The sequence below is a fragment of the Cyclopterus lumpus genome, chromosome 16, assembly GCF_009769545.1.
Source record: "Cyclopterus lumpus isolate fCycLum1 chromosome 16, fCycLum1.pri, whole genome shotgun sequence".
Lineage (NCBI taxonomy): Eukaryota > Metazoa > Chordata > Actinopteri > Perciformes > Cyclopteridae > Cyclopterus > Cyclopterus lumpus.
Genome location: NC_046981.1, coordinates 1522977 through 1543885, shown reverse-complemented (window position 1 = coordinate 1543885; position 20909 = coordinate 1522977). Strand labels below are relative to the sequence as shown.

The 20909-nt window shown below is 43.6% G+C and overlaps 1 protein-coding gene across 2 annotated transcripts in view; it reads left to right on the top strand.

Annotated features, from left to right (window-relative positions):
• npr1b (natriuretic peptide receptor 1b) overlaps window positions 1–20909 on the top strand; it is a 56039-nt gene that overhangs the window by 17486 nt on the left and 17644 nt on the right. For both annotated transcript variants that reach the window (XM_034554455.1, XM_034554454.1), the window contains 3 exons: window positions 2737–2924; window positions 11514–11627; window positions 12615–12750. In XM_034554455.1, coding sequence (XP_034410346.1) covers window positions 2737–2924; window positions 11514–11627; window positions 12615–12750 — 438 coding nt within the window. The remainder of the gene's footprint in view (window positions 1–2736; window positions 2925–11513; window positions 11628–12614; window positions 12751–20909) is intronic.

The following is a 20909-nucleotide window of genomic DNA, read 5'->3' as shown; positions in this document are numbered from 1 at the left end:
AAGCAACCAGAACATTTAGAGATCTCCGGACATTCTTTAAAGCTGAAGTTTCTTTTGTGTGAAACAAATAAAATTAGAAACATTTCTTGGTTAGAAGAAAAGAAAGAAATAGGAAGTTGTTGAATGTTTCAGACGTTTATTACAAACTAAAACCTGATGGACGCATTAGACCTGAGAAGAAGGAACACAAAGGAGACGGAGGAGAGGAGGAGGTCCTCTTTCCTGCGTCACCTCTCGCATGAACACAGCGACGGCTGCTGAATGTGATTTATATTAATGGATGTCTCTCCGGATTACTGCAGCCCCAGATGATTCATGAAGGGGATTAGTGTGTGGCGTTCAGGGACCAGGTGGTTCTGATGTTTCTGTCGTTTCATCCTGAGAGCAAAAAACACACAAGACCGTTCATGTCCAGAGCTGAGAGGGGAAGGCGTGAGCTAGTGCCTCATCTCAGCACAGTGGGTCAGGAAGTGGGCAGGGGTCAGAGGTCGTGGGGGGGGGCCGCTCTTCCTGCTTTTCAGGGTTGTGTCTCTGACCTTTGGGGCTGAGTCCACCTGACACCGCAGCAGACTACATAACTAAGTATTGCATCATCTTTATCAAACATAACTAAGTATTTCATCATCTTTATTAAACATAAATAAGTATTGCATCATCTTTATTAAACATAAATAAGTATTGCATCATCTTTATTAAACATAAATAAGTAGTTTCTTGATATTTGGGTACAAGGTGAGTCAGAAGGTGCAGAGTCAGTATTTTTAGATCTGATCGTGGGTTCCGTTTCAGTGAAGCTGGATCTGTGTCAATCAGAAGAAGCGGTTCTTCTGTGGTTCTTCTGTGGTTCTTCTGTGGTTTCACCTTTCACTTCCTGCACAGAGGTTATTAAAGCCTGAAACAATGGAGGCGCTGGGACAGGAATGGCATCACCCCTCCGGAGACTTCCTGAAGCTCCGACACGGAGACGAAGCCAAGAAAGTCAGAACGGTCCAGGAAGAGAACACCCAGAATGCACTGGGCTTGTAGCGGTCAAGTACGACACTATTTTGAGTTCTGAGAACGAACCGTTTCAGGAGGAGGAAGCAGTTATTTGGTCGGATAAATCAAGAGAGAAGTAGAGTCATTTATATAGACTTCTCTACAACCAGAGGAGTCGCCCCCTGGTGGTCAGGAGAGAGAATGCAGCTCTAACACATGAAGCATAGACTTCTATACAACCAGAGGAGTCGCCCCCTGGTGGTCAGTAGAGAGAATGCAGCTTTAACACATGAAGCATAGACTTCTATACAACCAGAGGAGTCGCCCCCTGGTGGTCAGTAGAGAGAATGCAGCTTTAACACATGAAGCATAGACTTCTATACAACCAGAGGAGTCGCCCCCTGGTGGTCAGTAGAGAGAATGCAGCTCTAACACATGAAGCATAGACTTCTATACAACCAGAGGAGTCGCCCCCTGGTGGTCAGGAGAGAGAATGCAGCTCTAACACATGAAGCATAGACTTCTATACAACCAGAGGAGTCGCCCCCTGGTGGTCAGGAGAGAGAATGCAGCTTTAACACATGAAGCATAGACTTCTATACAACCAGAGGAGTCGCCCCCTGGTGGTCAGTAGAGAGAATGCAGCTCTAACACATGAAGCATAGACTTCTATACAACCAGAGGAGTCGCCCCCTGGTGGTCAGGAGAGACAATGCAGCTTTAACACATGAAGCATAGACTTCTATACAACCAGAAGAGTCACCCCCTGGTGGTCAGGAGAGAGAATGCAGCTTTAACACATGAAGCATAGACTTCTATACAACCAGAGGAGTCGCCCCCTGGTGGTCAGGAGAGAGAATGCAGCTTTAACACATGAAGCATAGACTTCTATACAACCAGAGGAGTAGAATAGAGAATAAAGTGTGACGGATCTCCAGAGTAACTCGACATGAATTGTGTCTGTTTCATGGTGAGCCAATCAGAGGCCGAGTACGGCATACCGTCTATCACACAATATCATATTGATTCTGTCTAAGTCTCAATAGAAAGTATCAGCTACTGACGACTAATGGGTTTTTATCAGTGTGCGAAACACACACACACACACACACTCACAGCTTGTCTCGCCTCCAGCTGTCTGCAGTCCCCGTGGGTGGCGTCCATGTTGTTATTGATTATTGATTCTCCTCTCCGTACAAAAGATCAACAGCGTCTATTCACAAACCAACCAAGGACTCACACCTCCATGACGATGATGTGTTGTGGGTCGTGTACAGATTTCTGGTCTATTTTTCTTTCATAACAGAACTTTTTTCAATCTAGATGAAAGAAAACATTTATTTTACAACTTTGTCTGTTTGCATCTGTAGATTTCATATAAATCCACCTAAAGTCACCATTAGATAATGCCTCATTTGCATATTTAGACATAACATTTCAGAAAAAAGAACCCTCTTAATGTCAGCAATGAACTGGTGAAGTTTCATGTCGATATCTATTATTGCATTTTTTTACTCTATTCTTTTTCCATGGAAACGAATGAAGTTCACAAAGAAACTGTAAAGGAACAAAAGCATAAATGTTCTCCAGATCTTCAGACGACAAGAAAACGAGAGGAAAGACGTGAGACATCGTGTCGACCACTCAGTAACCAATCTACTTCCTGTTTACACCGTCATGTGACACACCAGTCGCCTCACAAGGTCACTGTCGGTCCATCGAAATAATAAACCATCACGTCTCCTTCTTTCCTCCCAGTGATGTTTGTCTGCTGCTCGCCCGACATCTTCAGGAAGTTGATGGTTGAGTTCCGGCAGGCCGATCTCCCCCACGAGCAATACGTCTTCTTCTACATCGACGTGTTCGGGGACAGTCTGAACTCCCGACGCGGGCAGCCGTGGGCGCGCGGGGACGAGGACGACGCCGTGGCCAGGGAGGCCTTCCAGGTGAGCACGTCTCCAGCTTTAGATCATCAAGCTCTTTACGTCAGGAACCGCTCAATAGCACACAGGAAACACACTTTGCAGAGGTCATCGCTGACCTCTTTGTTTATGACACCTTCCCGTCATAGATCATATTATTCCCTATTTGTCCTGAACCTGACGTTCCTTTCAGCAGACACAGGTGAAAAGGGTCAACAACTAAACAAATGTATTATATATATAAATCAAATAATAATGGAGAGGACACTTCCCCAGTCAATTACTTACATTAAGACAGTTTTCTGAAATTATGATTTGCTATGCAGATGAGTCATGATTGTATTGTGCTAACTTTCATACATTTACAGAACATGGTTCTGAACGTTGGATGAATCCAGGTTCAAAATTATTGTTTATTTTTGTTGACACATTAGAGTCAAAGGTTTTTACAGAGTGGATTCATGATATCTCTTTGTAGAAGTCCCAAAATCAGAAAATACTGTCAAATAATCAATTTTCTCCATGTTTTTATTATTACTAAAATGTAGTATAAATGAGTCTCTGAATGCTGCGTGAACAAACCCCTCTGCATAAAGCTTCATAATATATAGTTTTATTAATAAATGTGTATAAATGAGTCTCTGAATGCTGCGTGAACAAACCCCTCTGCATAAAGCTTCATAATATATAGTTTTATTAATAAATGTGTATAAATGAGTCTCTGAATGCTGTGTGAACTAACCCCTCTGCATAAAGCTTCATAATATATAGTTTTTATTAATAAATGTGTATAAATGAGTCTCTGAATGCTGCGTGAACAAACCCCTCTGCATAAAGCTTCATAATATATAGTTTTATTAATAAATGTGTATAAATGAGTCTCTGAATGCTGTGTGAACTAACCCCTCTGCATAAAGCTTCATAATATATAGTTTTATTAATAAATGTGTATAAATGAGTCTCTGAATGCTGTGTGAACTAACCCCTCTGCATAAAGCTTCATAATATATAGTTTTATTAATAAATGTGTATAAATGAGTCTCTGAATGCTGTGTGAACTAACCCCTCTGCATAAAGCTTCGTAATATATTTATGAATGAACGTGTAACGTTTGGTGATGTAAGAGCTGCTGAAGTCTGAGAACAAACTCATGGAGAGAAAACGTCCTTTAAACAGATTAAAGTTACATTTCACATGTTGACGACTCTCCAGGTGAAGAGGGTCAAATAAATGTGTTTTTCCTCTAGAATGAAAGTAGACGTGTTATGGAAGAAATATACATATAGTGTCTCATTAAAAGAAGATTTCATAATAATGAAAATCCTTTGATGGAATAAAACAGGCAGCTTCTTGAAACACGCTCCGGTTGTCTTCTTACAACAGGATGCTCTCACAGGGTCTTACAGGGTCTCACAGGGTCTTACAGGGTCTCACAGGGTGGTCTTACAGGGTCTCGTAGGGACTCAGAGTCTCACAGAGTCTTACAAAGTCTCGTAGGGACTCACAGAGTCTCACAAGGGTCTCACAGGGTCTCACAGAGTCTCACAGAGTCTTACAAAGTCTCGTAGGGACTCACAGAGTCTCACAGAGTCTTACAAAGTCTCGTAGGGACTCATAGAGTCTCACAGGGTCTCATTAGTTATGAGGAGTTGCTGTTTGGTGGCTATGAGGTGGCAGAAACAGGTTTAATGAACGCTGACGATGACACGTGCTTCTGACATGTTGACGTGTAACAGCTGGAGTCCAGTGACGTCTGGACCCCTCTACACCCCAGAGAGCAGCTCAACCAGACCCCAGGACCAGGTTTCATTTCAGCTGATTAGCGAGTGCTGATAGAAATCTGGTGTCGGAGATGTCGCCTCCAGCTGGGAGCGAGGAGCAGATACCTAATTATGTTACGCAGCACTTCTTTCTGATAATTAATAAAGTGAGCTCAGATCAGGTTCCCTTTGTGGTTGTGGGTCGTTTTCTAAACAAGAAACCGGATCCAGCAAAGATGCTGCAGCAGAGGGACCACCGCCCCTCCCTTTCTTCTTGATGAAGAGTATTAATACTCGTAGGCGTGGTCATTTTTATAACTTCGTGCAGGATTAAAGTCGTGAGTCACAAAATGCTCACTGATAAAATCACTATTTACCTGTTGAGGAATTTTACAAAAATGTTTTAGAAATAGGAAGTACTAAAAAGTAAATATTTAGCAGCCAAATTTAATTATTTACAGGATAGTCAACCTTTGTTTCTTTACAAGGTTTATAGGCAATAAAGTAGTTTAAGAATATGAGATATGAGTTCTCATATAATTATAATCCCTACTCGTCATTGTGGAGGTTTATGGCGTGTCGCTGGCTTCACTCGTTGTCTTCTTGATTCTTCACGGTTCATTTTGTTTGGCCGTCCTCTGGATTTTATGAGAATAATGCAGCGAACAGCTCGTTGAGCATATCGGTCCTTGTTCATCCTCCGAGCTATAAACACGTTGCTAAAAACATGTCGCTAGAAACACGTTGCTAAAAAAACGTTGCTAAAAACACGTTGCTAAAAAAACGTTGCTAAAAACACGTTGCTAAAAACACATTGCTAGAAACATGTCGCTAGAAACACGTTGCTAAAAAAACGTTGCTAAAAACACATTGCTAAAAACATGTCGCTAGAAACACGTTGCTAAAAACACGCTGCTAAAAACACGCTGCTAAAAACACGCTGCTAAAAACACGCTGCTAAAAACACGCTGCTAAAAACACATTGCTAAAAACATGTCGCTAGAAACACGTTGCTAGAAACACGTTGCTAAAAACACATTGCTAAAAACACATTGCTAAAAACACATTGCTAAAAACATGTCGCTAGAAACACGTTGCTAGAAACACGTTGCTAAAAACACATTGCTAAAAACATGTCGCTAGAAACACGTTGCTAAAAACATGTCGCTAGAAACATGTCGCTAGAAACATGTCGCTAGAAACACGTTGCTAAAAACATGTCGCTAGAAACACGTTGCTAGAAACACGTTGCTAAAAACACATTGCTAAAAACACATTGCTAAAAACACATTGCTAAAAACATGTCGCTAGAAACACGTTGCTAGAAACACGTTGCTAAAAACACATTGCTAAAAACATGTCGCTAGAAACACGTTGCTAAAAACACGTTGCTAAAAACACATTGCTAAAAACACGCTGCTAAAAACACATTGCTAAAAACACATTGCTAAAAACATGTCACTAGAAACACGTTGATAAAAACACATTGCTAAAAACATGTCGCTAGAAACATGATGATAAAAACACGTTGATAAAAACACATTGCTAAAAACACATTGCTAAAAACATGTCGCTAGAAACACGTTGCTAAAACACGCTGCTAAAAACACATTTCTAAAAACATGTCGCTAAAAACACATTGCTAAAAACATGTCGCTAAAAACACGTTGCTAAAAACACATTGCTAAAAACATGTCGCTAGAAACACGTTGCTAAAAACACGTTGCTAAAAACATGTCGCTAGAAACACGTTGCTAAAAACACATTTCTAAAAACATGTCGCTAGAGAAGTGGCAAGAGAAATATACCACTTAAAATGCAGTAATAATTATGGTACATCGTAAATAAAAACTGCTAATATAAGTTCTTGTCAAAACAGGAAATCAGTGGTAAAGCAGTAAAGCCCGCTTTATTCGATTTGATTGGCTGTCTAGTGTGACGTTGACGTGCAAACCTTTATGCACCTTTAAAACGCGTAGCGCGGTGCAAGAGAGGAACGTTTCTAGAGACGAGTGGGATCGGCCTCTCGTGCTACGTGGTGTAGATTTGATTTAGTTCAGTAAACAGAGAACAAAACGCTGTTCAAAGAGCAACAGTTGAATGAGAAGAGAAGAAACTGTGAGAAATGTCCCTGCAGAGGTGAATCTGATACGAACAAATAAAACTAACGATGTGCAGTCAGTCTGCAGATTTTAGTTGTGTTCCTGAAAGGAAATCCTATTTCAAATGTGACCCTGTAAATTGTTCTGTTCCTGACGCCACAGCGGGGTCAGAGGTCACGTTCAGAGATAGAGCCAGAGCTCTGGTTTCGACACACGGCAGACAGAGAAAAACCTGATTTCACAGGTTTCTCTGAAGCGTCTCCTCACTTAGCTCCATCTTCTTTGTCCTCCAAATGAGCTTTTATCTATACTGATCCTGCTCCACACACACACACATGCACACACACACACACACACACACATGCACACACACACACACACACACATACACACGCACACACACATACACATACACATACACACACATACACACAGCTGTTAAAGAGTGACGGGCAGATGTGAAATTGGATGATTTTCTCCTTTACTTCCTCTACCTCTCTTTCTTTCTCTCCTTTCTTCTGTCATTCCTTCCTTCCTCGCTCCCTCCCCCCTCTCTCTTGCTCTCTATTTCTCCATCTCTCTTTCATTGTCTTTCTTTCTTCTGTATTAGCAGTATTAGCAGCAGCAGTATTAACAGCATTAGCAGCAGCAGTATTAGCAGCATTAGCAGCAGCAGTATTAGCAGTATTATCAACAGCAGTATTAGCAGCAGCGGTATTAACTGTATTAGCAGCAGCAGTATTAGCAACAGCAGTATTAGCAGCAGTAGTATTAGTAGTATTAGCAACAGCAGTATTAGCAGTATTAGCAGCAGCACTATTAGCAGTATTAGCAGCAGCAGGGTGAAGCTCCGCCCGTCTTTGGTAAACAAAGATGGAGTCAGCTGAAGGATGAGCCTGACGTGGATCCCTGGTCCAGGACAAAGGACAACAGGAGAGCTGCACTCAAACAACATCGGCGTGTTTAGAGAGACAACATGCAGCCTGGAGAAGGAATGCAGAACAGACAGGGAGACGGCTCAGTATTAGCACTATTAGCAGTATTAGCAGTATTAGCAGCAGCACTATTAGCAGTATTAGCATGCAGCCTGGAGAAGGAATGTAGGACAGACAGGGAGACGGCGCAGTAGTAGCACTATTAGCAGTATTAGCAGTATTAGCAGCAGCAGTATTGGCAGTATTAGCAGCAGCACTATTAGCAGTATTAGCACTATTAGCATGCAGCGTGGAGAAGGAATGCAGAACAGACAGGGAGACGGCGCAGTAGTAGCACTATTAGCAGCAGCACTATTAGCAGTATTAGCAGCAGCAGTATTAGCAGTATTAGCAGCAGCACTATTAGCAGTATTAGCAGCTGCCGTATTAGCAGTATTAGCAGCAGCACTATTAGCAGTATTAGCAGCAGCAGTATTATGTCCTGTGCCTGTCTGCTGCCATTGTGAAGAGGACACTCTCCAATATTAACACCCGCAAGGCAACAGGTCCAGACAACATCCCTGGTCGTGTGTTGAAGGACTGCGCAGAGGAGCTTAAGGATGTCTTCGCGGATGTCTTTAACACTTTAACACTTCTCTGAGACAAGCTGTCGTTCCAAAGTGTTTCAAGGCCACCACCATCATACCTGTGCCAAAGAAACCCACTCCGTCCGGCTTTAATGACTATCGTCTGGTGGCACTTACCCCCATAATAATGAAGTGCTTTGAAAGACTAGTCATGTCAGTACGTGTGGGCAACAACACCTCGAGCAGCATCACATTGAGCACGGGGGCCCCTCAGGGCTGTGTGCTCAGCCCACTACTCTTCACCTTGCTGACTCATGACTGCAAAACCACCTATAGCACCAACCACATGGTCAAGTCTGCAGACGACACAACCCTGGTCATCACCAAGGATGATGAGACCCACTACAGGAAGGAGGTCTGTCTTCTGACCACGTGGTGCGGAGACAACAACCTCCTTCTCAACAACAGCAAGACCAAGGAGATTGTTGTTGACTTCCGGAGAGGCCACACTGAACACCCACCGCTGACCGTCAATGGTGCTGTCATAGAGAGAGTGAGCAGCACCAAATTCCTGGGGGTGGACATCAGTGAGGACCTCTCCTGGACAGCCAACACAACATCCCTGGCAAAGAAAGCACAGAGGCGCCTCTACTTCCTCCGGAAACTGAGGAAGGCAAGAACCCCCCCACCCATCATGTGCACTTTTTACCACCATTGAGAGCATCCTGACCAACTGCATCACTGTGTGGGGCGGAAGCTGCACTGACTACAACAGGAAAGCCCTGCAGTGCATAGTGAACACAGCTGGACGCATCATCGGTGCCTCACTCCCCCCCCCCCCCCCCCCCCCCCCTCCCCTCCCTGCAGGACATATATAACACCCGCCTCACCCGCAAAGTGACCATGATCGTGAGCGACTCCTGCCCCCCCTCACACGGTCTCTTCAGCCTCCTGCCCTCTGGGAGGAGATACCGGAGCCTCCGGGCTCGCACCACCAGACTGTCAAACAGCTTGATCCACCAGGCTGTCAGGAAGCTGAACACTCTCCCCACTCTCCCCACTCTCCCCACTCTCCCCACTCTCCCCACTCTCCCCACTCTCCTTTTAGACACATGTCTAAATTATGCTGCTGGAACTCCATGTCCGACTGCTGCTAAAATACACTTGTAAAGTCTTATGTGTATCTTAACTTATATGTTGTCTACATGTTCTTTGTTGTTATCTGTTTTGCACTTTATTATTATCACTTTATGTTGGACATGGGGAGAAACACAATTTCAGATCTTTGTATGTTTGCACATCAAAGAAATGACAAATAAAGCTGACTGTTTGACTTTGATTAACAGTATTAGCAGCAGCAGTATTAACAGTATTAGCAGAAGCAGTAATAGCAGCAGCAGTATTAGCAGCAGCAGCAGTATTAGCAGCAGCAGTATTAGCATGCAGCAGTATTAGCAGCAGTATTAGCAGTATTAGCATCCGCAGTATTAGCAGTATTAGCAGCAGTAGTATTAGCAGTATTAGCAGCAGCAGCAGTATTAGCAGCAGCAGCATTATTAGCAGTATTAGCATCAGCAGCAGTATTAGCATCAGCAGCAGTATTAGCAGCAGCAGTATTAGCATCAGCAGCAGTATTAGCATCAGCAGCAGTATTAGCAGCAGCAGCATTATTAGCAGTATTAGCATCAGCAGCAGTATTAGCATCAGTAGGAGTATTAGCAGCAGCAGTATTAGCATGCAGCAGTATTAGCAGCAGCAGTATTAGCATGCAGCAGTATTAGCAGCAGCAGCAGTATTAGCATCCGCAGTATTAGCAGTATTAGCAGCAGCAGTATTAGCATGCAGCAGTATTAGCAGCAGCAGTATTAGCAGCAGCAGTATTAGCATGCAGCACTATTAGCAGCAGTAGTATTAGCATGCAGCAGTATTAGCAGCAGCAGTATTAGCATGCAGCAGTATTAGCAGCAGTAGTATTAGCAGCAGCAGTATTAGCATGCAGCAGTATTAGCAGCAGCAGTATTAGCAGCAGCAGTATTAGCATGCAGCAGTATTAGCAGCAGCAGCAGTATTAGCATGCAGCAGCAGTATTAGCATGCAGCAGTATTAGCAGCAGCAGTATTAGCAGCAGCAGCAGTATTAGCAGCAGTAGTATTAGCAGCAGCAGTATTAGCATGCAGCAGTATTAGCAGTATTAGCAGCAGCAGTATTAGCAGCAGCAGTATTAACAGTATTAGCAGCAGCAGTATTAGCAGCAGCAGTATTAGCAGCAGCAGTATTAACAGTATTAGCAGCAGCAGTATTAGCAGCAGCAGTATTAGCAGTATTAGCAGCAGCAGTATTAGCAGCAGCAGCAGTATTAGCAGCAGTAGTATTAGCAGCAGCAGTATTAGCATGCAGCAGTATTAGCAGTATTAGCAGCAGCAGTATTAGCAGCAGCAGTATTAACAGTATTAGCAGCAGCAGTATTAGCAGCAGCAGTATTAACAGTATTAGCAGCAGCAGTATTAGCAGCAGCAGTATTAACAGTATTAGCAGCAGCAGTATTAGCAGTATTAGCAGCAGCAGTATTAGCAGCAGCAGTAGTATTAGCAGCAGCAGTATTAGCATGCAGCAGTATTAGCAGTATTAGCAGCAGCAGTATTAGCAGCAGCAGTATTAACAGTATTAGCAGCAGCAGTATTAGCAGCAGCAGTATTAGCAGCAGCAGTATTAACAGTATTAGCAGCAGAAGTATTAGCAGCAGCAGTATTAACAGTATTAGCAGCAGCAGTATTAGCAGCAGCCTGGAGAAGGAATGCACAACAGGGAGACGGCTCACAGCTCATCAGCTCCACAGAGTCAACGTGTCATCGTTAACGTCCGTCTTCTACAACAGGGGCTTTTATTGTGAAGGATTATAGGAGGTTTATCTCGTGTTTCCATCCGGTTTCACCTCAAACTAGTATATATTTATACATATACTAATATGTATATTTATATTCATGTTGTGGCTCTACAAGAACTAAAGTTTACAAGATTACGTCTGAACACGTTTACATTGAATCTTCATATAAAGCCAGGTTAGTGTTACAAGTTGTATGAAATGTTATGTTTAAATATGCAAATGAGGCGTTACGTAATGGTGACTTTAGGTGGATTTAGTAGAAATATACAGACAATAAAATTAATGTTTAATGGAAGACAAATATAAAATAATGAGATTATTCAAATCAATGTTCCTGTCCTTAAAATCCTCCTCTTCCTGTTTCAGAGTGTAAAGATCTTGACGTACAGAGAACCGCAGAACCACGAGTACCGACAGTTTGTCTCCGACCTGAAGACCGACGCCAAGAAGATGTTCAACTACACCGTCGAGGACTCACTGGTGAGTGTGTGTGTGTGTGTGTGTGTGTGTGTGTGTGTGTGTGTGTGTGTGTGTGTGTGTGTGTGTGTGTGTGTGTGTGTGTGTGTGTGTGTGTGTGTGTGTGTGTGTGTGTGTGTGTGTGTGTCTGTGTGAAAGTGTGTGTGTGTGTGAGTGTGTGTGTGTGTGTCTGTGTGAAAGTGTGTGTGTGTGTGTGAGTGTGTGTGTGTGTGTGTGTGTGTGTGTGACAGGATAACATCAGCAGACTAAATTAAGCCGTCCAGCTTCTCTGACGACACTAATTACATATTTGCATAACGCTGTCGTTCTTCATCGGTCAGCGTTGAGATCTTCAGTCATGTTATATGTATCTATATATCTAGAGATAGATATATAGATATCAGTTATATATATATATATATATATATATATATTTATAGATATATGACTGATATCTATATAAATATAAGAACAACATCAACACAACATCTAATTACTAACTTTTGTTTTCCATTTCATGAACCGTACAATTTTATATTCATATATTCATGCTCACTGTTTCCAAATCACACACACACACACACTCACACACACACACACACACACTCACACACACACACACACACTCACACACACACACACACACACACACACACTCACACACACTCACACACACACACACACACACACACTCACACACTCTCACACACACACACACGTGTGTTTTTCTGATGTTTTTCCGTCTCCATTAACGTTCTGTAATTCCTTTTATGTTAATTTATTTTAACCATTAACCAGGATTGTAAATTCTGTGTTCAGCCAACGTCATCAGCCGGTTGTGTTAATTGGAGGCCGGGGTCACGGGGTCAGATCCCACCTCCCGCTCTTCACTCTGGTGCAGTAATTGGGTGCATTAACCCTTCACGGCCATTAAACACACCAAACATGAGCAGGAGGAAGAGAGACTTGAAGCAGAGGATCATGGGAATAAAACGTTCTGCTTCTCTCCAGATGAACATCATCGCCGGAGGGTTCTACGACGGTTTGATGCTCTACACGCACGCTCTGAACGAGACCATGGCGGAGTCCGCCGGCCGGCCGCCAGGGACCGTCGTCACCAAGAGGATGTGGAACCGGACCTTCCACGGTCAGTGCATCGCGTTTATACATGTATATATAAATATATATTGTTATATTTAAATATATGTATATTTTATACATATGTATTTTTTATATATATTTATACATATATATATTTTTATATTTATATGTATATTTGTACATATATATTTTTATATTTAAATATATATAATATATATGTATACAAATATATATATTTGTATATATATTTAAATATATATATAATAATCTTTTTTTAGATATATATTTAAATATATTTATACATATATACATACTGTATATCTAAAAATATATATACATATTTACATAAAAAAAGTATATATGTATAAATAAATATATATCTATATTGAGTTGGACAGTATATTTATATATATTTAAATATTATATATATATATATATATATATATATATATATGTATCAAAATATATATAACTATTAAGGATTTTACAGAAAAGCTTTAGAAACAGGAAGTGTTAAAAATCTCCAGTGGAGGCTACGATGAAGATCAAGAAAGCAACATACATTTAATCCATTTTTTAATTCCATTTCCATTTAATTCACATTTCTTTTAGATGTATTTATTCATTCAGCAGAAGTCATGAAGAGTAAAAAATGAATTATGAAATGTGAGTTTATGTCTAACGTTGAGATAAATACGTTGAGATAAATAGTGTGTGGTCGAGGAGATGATCTGGTTTTAGTGTGGGACAATAAAGGTTCAAGCTGCTGCTGGTCATCGAGTTGTGTTTCAATCTTCTTATCTCAACTCCCAGTTTCAGAAGCAACATCTGAAGAATGTACAGAATGTTCTGCTCTGATAACGAAGCAGGAAAGAAAACGTGAAACTTCATCAGCCATTAGACCACCAGGGGGCGACTCCTCTGGTTGTATAGAAGTCTATTCTTCATGTGTTAAAGCTGCATTCTCTCTACTGACCACCAGGGGGCGACTCCTCTGGTTGTATAGAAGTCTATTCTTCATGTGTTAAAGCTGCATTCTCTCTACTGACCACCAGGGGGCGACTCCTCTGGTTGTATAGAAGTCTATTCTTCATGTGTTAAAGCTGCATTCTCTCTACTGACCAGCAGGGGGCGACTCCTCTGGTTGTATAGAAGTCTATGCTTCATGTGTTAAAGCTGCATTCTCTCTCCTGACCACCAGGGGGCGACTCCTCTGGTTGTATAGAAGTCTATGCTTCATGTGTTAAAGCTGCATTCTCTCTCCTGACCACCAGGGGGCGACTCCTCTGGTTGTATAGAAGTCTATGCTTCATGTGTTAAAGCTGCATTCTCTCTCCTGACCACCAGGGGGCGACTCCTCTGGTTGTATAGAAGTCTATGTGTTAAAGCTGCATTCTCTCTACTGACCACCAGGGGAATCTTTAACCCGTTCCCTCCGTGAAGGTTAAAGGTCATGAAGCATATATAATTACACAGAGTTCATAATTAAAGTGTATTTAATGTAACTCCTCAGGGGGAAGACGTAAACATCGAGTTCCAGATCAAAAGGACTCTCAAGTTGAGGTTTCTATAACCTCACAGCATGTTTCTTCAGGTTTATGTTGCAGCAGAGAGATATTTAAGATCTTCCATCTGTGGAGGATCATCTGTCTGTCGGCGTCTGTGTTTCGTTAAAGATTCATGTTTCACCTCCAGAAGAACCCGTTTATCTCGACCTCCGACCTCCACCATGTTCAGAGGAGCTGGAGGATTCATGAAACACCGACCGGGTGATGTCATCAGTTTCACCACATCACACCGCGGATATAGTTCATCTGAGAATGAGGCCAGAGAGGTGGAGCGATGCCTCCTTCCTCTGACCTTTGACCCCTCACGTCTTCTCTGGGAAGGTTTTTCCCAACAAGTCTTTGATTAAAACGTGTGAAATGAAGCCGCATCGGGTTCATCCGGGCCGGTGGCGAAAGGGTTCGGCAGGCTCCAACTCTGAGGTCGCGTCGGGTCGTCAAACGCCAAACTGCATCAACTTCCTGTGTGGGAACCGACTCCAAAACAAACAAACCACTCGTGTTCTCCGTACTTGCGTCGCCCTCCTGAACCGGCTCCTGGTGGATCCGTCATCGGGGTTTCTGAGAGCAGAGCGCTGGTGTTTAATTTTGAAGGGTTGGGGGTGGGGGGGGGTCGTGGGGTCAGCAGGGGGGAGGAGGAAGGTGGTGACTGAGTGTCGGTTGTCTAACGAGAGCTAAACGGGTTCACGATGAACCAGTTTCTAAAACCTGACAGGCACTGAACGCATCTCTGGGTTTTTACATCTCCACCAGTTTGCTCGTCCGTTGTATGTAATGTATAATATTATTCATATTTAAGTTTATTTACGTGAAACACTTGATAAAAGATCAAATGAGACACGAATAAGGAGATGTGACATCATTGGTTCATAAAAACTAAGATGGAGAACTCAAGGCTCCAAAACCCTTCTTATGTCTGTGATCGTCACATGACTTCCTGTTTACGTCCTGATCTTCACGACCGACTTCCTGTTCCAGTTCAAACATCCTCACCTCCAAACCTGAACCCACTTCCTTCCGTTAGCTTTGCCAACATTTCTAACTATTATGTGCAATATGACTTCTTTATTATCATTGACAATATATCTCTCAATAAAATGCCCAATATTACTTTTTATATGTTAGTTCCCATTAGTCTTGTTATTATCACGTCTTATAGACTTTATATTTTTACTCTTGTTTTTGTCTTTTTATATTTCAGTTTAAATGCTTCCTATATTTATTTATTCTGTTTGCTATAGTGTGGTATTTTGCAACGGTGTCGTTATTATTTATTTTACACTTAATAATTGTTTTTCTCCTATCATATCTAATCATAACATATCATATAATTTTGTTATCTTATCTTATATATCAATCAATCAATCAAACATTATTTCAGACCCAAGGTCCAGATAATACAAATCATTAAATATAATAGATAGATAGATGGATAGATAGATAGATAGATGGATGGATGGATAGATAGGTGGATGGATAGATAGATAGATAGATAGATAGATAGATGGATGGATAGATAGATAGATGGATGGTTGGATAGAAGGATAGATGGATGTATGGATAGATGGATAGTTGGATAGATGGATAGATAGATAGATGGATGGATGGATAGATAGATGGACGGACGGACGGATGGATAGATAGATAGATAGATAGATGGATGGATGGTTGGATAGAAGGATAGATGGATGTATGGATAGATGGATAGTTGGATAGATGGATAGATGGATGGATGGATGGATAGATGGATGGATGGATGGATAGATGGATAGTTGGATAGATGGATAGATGGATGGATGGATGGATGGATAGATGGATGGATGGATGGATAGATGGATGGTTATGGGATGTGAGGGCATCTGGTCTGAAGTCCTTGAGGTCAGATGAACTTCTTTGCAAACATAAAACATAAACTGTGACACACACTGAAATGATCTCAGATATTGCGTAATAATCCATGTCGACAGAGACGATGTTGCCCAACATCAACATGTGATTACTACAACAGAGGAGCTCCAGTCAGAAGGTAACCATGGAAACCCTTTTGCAGAACAAGATGGAAATATGACTTTTCAGAGACATTTATTCACGAATTTGAACTTTTCTTTCTCCGCCAAAACATTTTCCTCGACTTCTTTTTCATTGCCGGCGTTGCGTCCGCACGAAGCCCTCGACCTCCCGTAAACACCGCAGGTCACGTGACCTCCCGTAAACACCGCAGGTCACGTGACCTCCCGTAAACACCGCAGGTCACGTGACCTCCCGTAAACAACGTTGACGTCTCTGCTGTCGGCGCTGGCCGTGACCTCGGGGGTCAAAGAAGCACAAACGGTGGGGAGGCGGAGCCTGAAGCGCCATCAGCTGATGCCCGTCCCTGTGGTCCAGCCTTCATTCTGAAAGGCTGTTGTGTTTCATCCATCCATCCATCCATCCATTATCAGCTCTTATCCGGGGTCGGGTCGCGGTGGCAGCAGGTTCAGCAGGCCGACCCAGGCTTCCCTCTCACCCGCAACACTTTCCAGCTCATTCTGGGGGATCCCGAGGCGTTCCAAGGCCAGCCAGGAGATATAATCCCTCCAGCGTGTCCTCGGTCTTCCCCGGGGCCTCCTACCAGTTGGACGTGCCCGGAAAACCTCTAATGGGAGGCGTCCAGGAGGCATCCTAACTAGATGCCCGAACCACCTCAGCTGACTCCTTTCGACACGAAGGAGCAGCGACTCGACTCCAAGCTCCCCCCTGATGTCCGAGCTCCTTACCCTATCTCTAAGGCTGAGCCCGGCCACCCTACGGAGGAAGCTCATTTCGGCCGCTTGTATCCGAGATCTCGTTCTTTCGGTCACGACCCAGAGTTCGTGACCATAGGTGAGGGTTGGAACGTAGACCGACCAGTAAATGGAGAGCTTTGCCTTCCGGCTCAGCTCCCTCTTCACCAAGACGGACCAGTACAGCGCCTGTTTTACTGCTGCAGCCGCACCGATCCGCCTGTCGATCTCCCGCTCCACCTTACCCTCACTCGTGAACAAGACCCCGAGATACTTGAACTCCTTCGCTTGGGGTAGGCAGTTTGCCCCCACCTGGAGGGAGCAATCCACCGGTTTCCGGCAGAGCACCATGGCCTCAGATTTGGAGGTGCTAACTCTCATCCCTGCCGCTTCGCACTCGGCTGCAAAACGCCCCAGTGAATGCTGGAGGTCACGGTCCGAGGAGGCAAACAGGACCACATCATCCGCAAACAGCAGAGAGGCGATCCCGAGACTCCCGAACCGGATCCTCTCCGCCCCCTGGCTGCGCCTAGATATCCTGTCCGTGAAGGTCACGAACAGGACCGGTGATAAAGGGCAGCCCTGGCGGAGGCCAACACCCACCGGGAACGTGTCTGACTTACTACCGAGGAGACGAACACAGCTCCTACTGCAGGCGTACAGAGACCGGATGGCCCGTGCCAACGGGTCCGGCACCCCATACTCCCGCAGCACCCCCCACAAAAACCCCCGAGGGACCCGGTCGAAAGCCTTCTCCAGGTCTACAAAGCACATGTAAACTGGTTGGGCAAACTCCCAGGACCCCTCCAGTAATCTTGCGAGGGTAAAGAGCTGGTCCACTGTTCCACGACCGGGACGGAATCCGCACTGTTCGTCCTGAATCTGAGGTTCGACAAGCGGTCGGAGCCTCCTCTCCAGCACCCTGGCATAAGCTGTTGTGTTTCAGAGAAGCTTTATTTTACAGATACATCATTTCTAAGAAGTTTGCTGGAAAGAAACTTGAGAGAAACGTTTTTTTTTTATTATTCTTTTGTCAACATTCAGACAAACGTGCAAAACTCCAATGAAATACTGGATCCATGTTTATTTGTGGTTTAAGATGGAGCTTTTCTTTGGTGCCCTATAATAATAATAATTGCACTACGGATCATCTCAGTTTATTTTTTGATAAGTGTCCCCCGTGTGTGCATTAAACACAGAGCAGATATTTTGTGTTTATCGTGTTATTCCAACGTTTCATCAACTGAAGCTGCTCGTGCTGAAATCTCTGTTTCTGAACGCCGTCTCGTCTGCATCCCATAAACAAACATGCTGAACGGCCATAAACAGAATGTGCAGCGTCAGCACACGCTTTGTAGATGATCGGAGGAAGTGTGCGTCTTCACGGGAATAATATTTAATATTTAAAATAAAACAATAAATGTTCCAGATGCACTCAGTAAAACATTGCATCTGAATGTCATCCATAATAACGGAGGAGCATGTTAATCCTGTTAAGTTCAATCATGTTTTGAATCATCTTCTCGTCTCATTTCTGTGGTTCAATCAGGTTTTCTGTGTGATTCTCGTCTCCCTTTTGTTACCGCTCTCCATTGTCAGAAGCCCCTGTTGGGCGGCGTTGGAGACCCCTCCAGAAATAGCCCTGAAATGTAATCGGGTGAAACCAGAGCCTCCTCCTGCCTTTCAGCCGGAGCCCCGGGTCCTTGTTTCCTCTCCTATCTCCTCCGGCCACGTCCATCAGTGCAGCTGTGAAGGCTGATAATGAGATCTATTGGCTTCTATACAGAGACCAAGTCTATGCTGCATGTGTTAAAGCTGCATTCTCTCTCATGACCACCAGGGGGCGACTCCTCTGGTTGTATAGAAGTCTATGCTGCATGTGTTAAAGCTGCATTCTCTCTCATGACCACCAGGGGGCGACTCCTCTGGTTGTATAGAAGTCTATGCTGCATGTGTTAAAGCTGCATTCTCTCTCATGACCACCAGGGGGCGACTCCTCTGGTTGTATAGAAGTCTATGCTGCATGTGTTAAAGCTGCATCCTCTCTCATGACCACCAGGGGGCGACTCCTCTGGTTGTATAGAAGTCTATGCTTCATGTGTTAAAGCTGCATTCTCTCTCCTGACCACCAGGGGGCGACTCCTCTGGTTGTATAGAAGTCTATGCTTCATGTGTTGAAGCTGCATTCTCTCTCATGACCACCAGGGGGCGACTCCTCTGGTTGTATAGAAGTCTATGCTTCATGTGTTGAAGCTGCATTCTCTCTCCTGACCACCAGGGGGCGACTCCTCTGGTTGTATAGAAGTCTATGCTTCATGTGTTAAAGCTGCATTCTCTCTCCTGACCACCAGGGGGCGACTCCTCTGGTTGTATAGAAGTCTATGCTTCATGTGTTAAAGCTACATTCTCTCTCCTGACCACCAGGGGGCGACTCCTCTGGTTGTATAGAAGTCTATATAAATGACTCTACTTCTCTTGATGTATTCCCTCAGTAAACATTGTAAACATTAGTTTATGGTCTCAATCTCTAGTTTCAAGTCTTCTTCAATACAGAATGATGTTCATTTAGTACATTATGGTCATTTAGAGTCAAACAGACCATAAAGCAGGGGATGCTTTAGGGGCGGGGCTACCAGGTGATTGACAGGTTGACATACAGCGTCTCTACGTCCTCCTCAGTCCACATTTAACTTTGATGTCACTCTGAATACATTTTGGGGACGATATCACGCCACGAAATGAACGTTAGGTTTAGGACAGGAAACCACAACCAGAGGTTTCAGAAAAGATGAAATAACAAACAAAGTAATTATATAACAAACTTATTTATTTTGATAATAATGACAATGAATTAATTTACATCATCGTCAAAAGTTTATAAAGTGCTTTGACAGACAAATCAGAGCAAAATGACAGAAAGATAAACAATAAAACAATAAAACCTATCGATACAATAATATCAAATGTTAAGAAATAGGATTTGTTCCTTTAGTTAATAATGTTTTATATAATAATAATGACGCCGCGTGATGGAGGAGCTCCAACGATGTAATGAGATTTGTTTGATTTCATAAACACATGATGAGGTGACGCCGGTTGCCAGGCGACAGGTCTGTTTTAAAAGAAGAGGTCTCACCGGCCAGGAGACGGTCCAGGACTTTATGACCAGATGGTTTTTAATGATAAATAATGAATAATAAAATAATGTTCTACCAGCAGAAAAGGCCCATAAGAGTAGAGGGGCTGAATGAGAAGGAAGAGCAATAACATTTCATCTGCGACAATATCCATGACAGACGGGGGAGCGAGGCCGGAGGGAGATCAGGTTACGGCTGTTTCCGCTCCATTAACTATGACCGGTCGGTCCACGACCGCACGACTTCGCTCCGACGCCCCCGACAGCGTCGATTTATAGATATGTAATGCCGATGAGTATTGGCTTCTCACTGCGTATCTTTTACGATATCTGTTACGATGTTGTGAAAGGATGCGCAGTGAGAACGGCAAACCGCGACCTGCAGCCAGGAGGCCGCTCGCGAAGCTTCACTCACTTGCTTTTGAGTGGTCGGCCATCTTGGTTTCAGGCATCACTTTCTCATAGACTTCTATTCAAAGAACGCATGTTTCAGAACCAGCTTCCTCTGCTCTCTGTCCTCAAAGTGCAGCTGGGAAACATTGTTCTGGAAGCGTGTGAAGCCTTCTGGTCCAGGCCCAGACCCCCCTTTGAACCCCTCCCCCCCAGGCCCCCCTTTAAACCCCTCCCCCCCAGGCCCCCCTTTAAACCCCCTCCCCCCCAGGCCCCCCTTTAAACCCCCTCCCCCCAGGTCCAAATGAGGTTCAACGGGTTGTCTTGCAACTGAAAGTCAGACTCCCGAAGG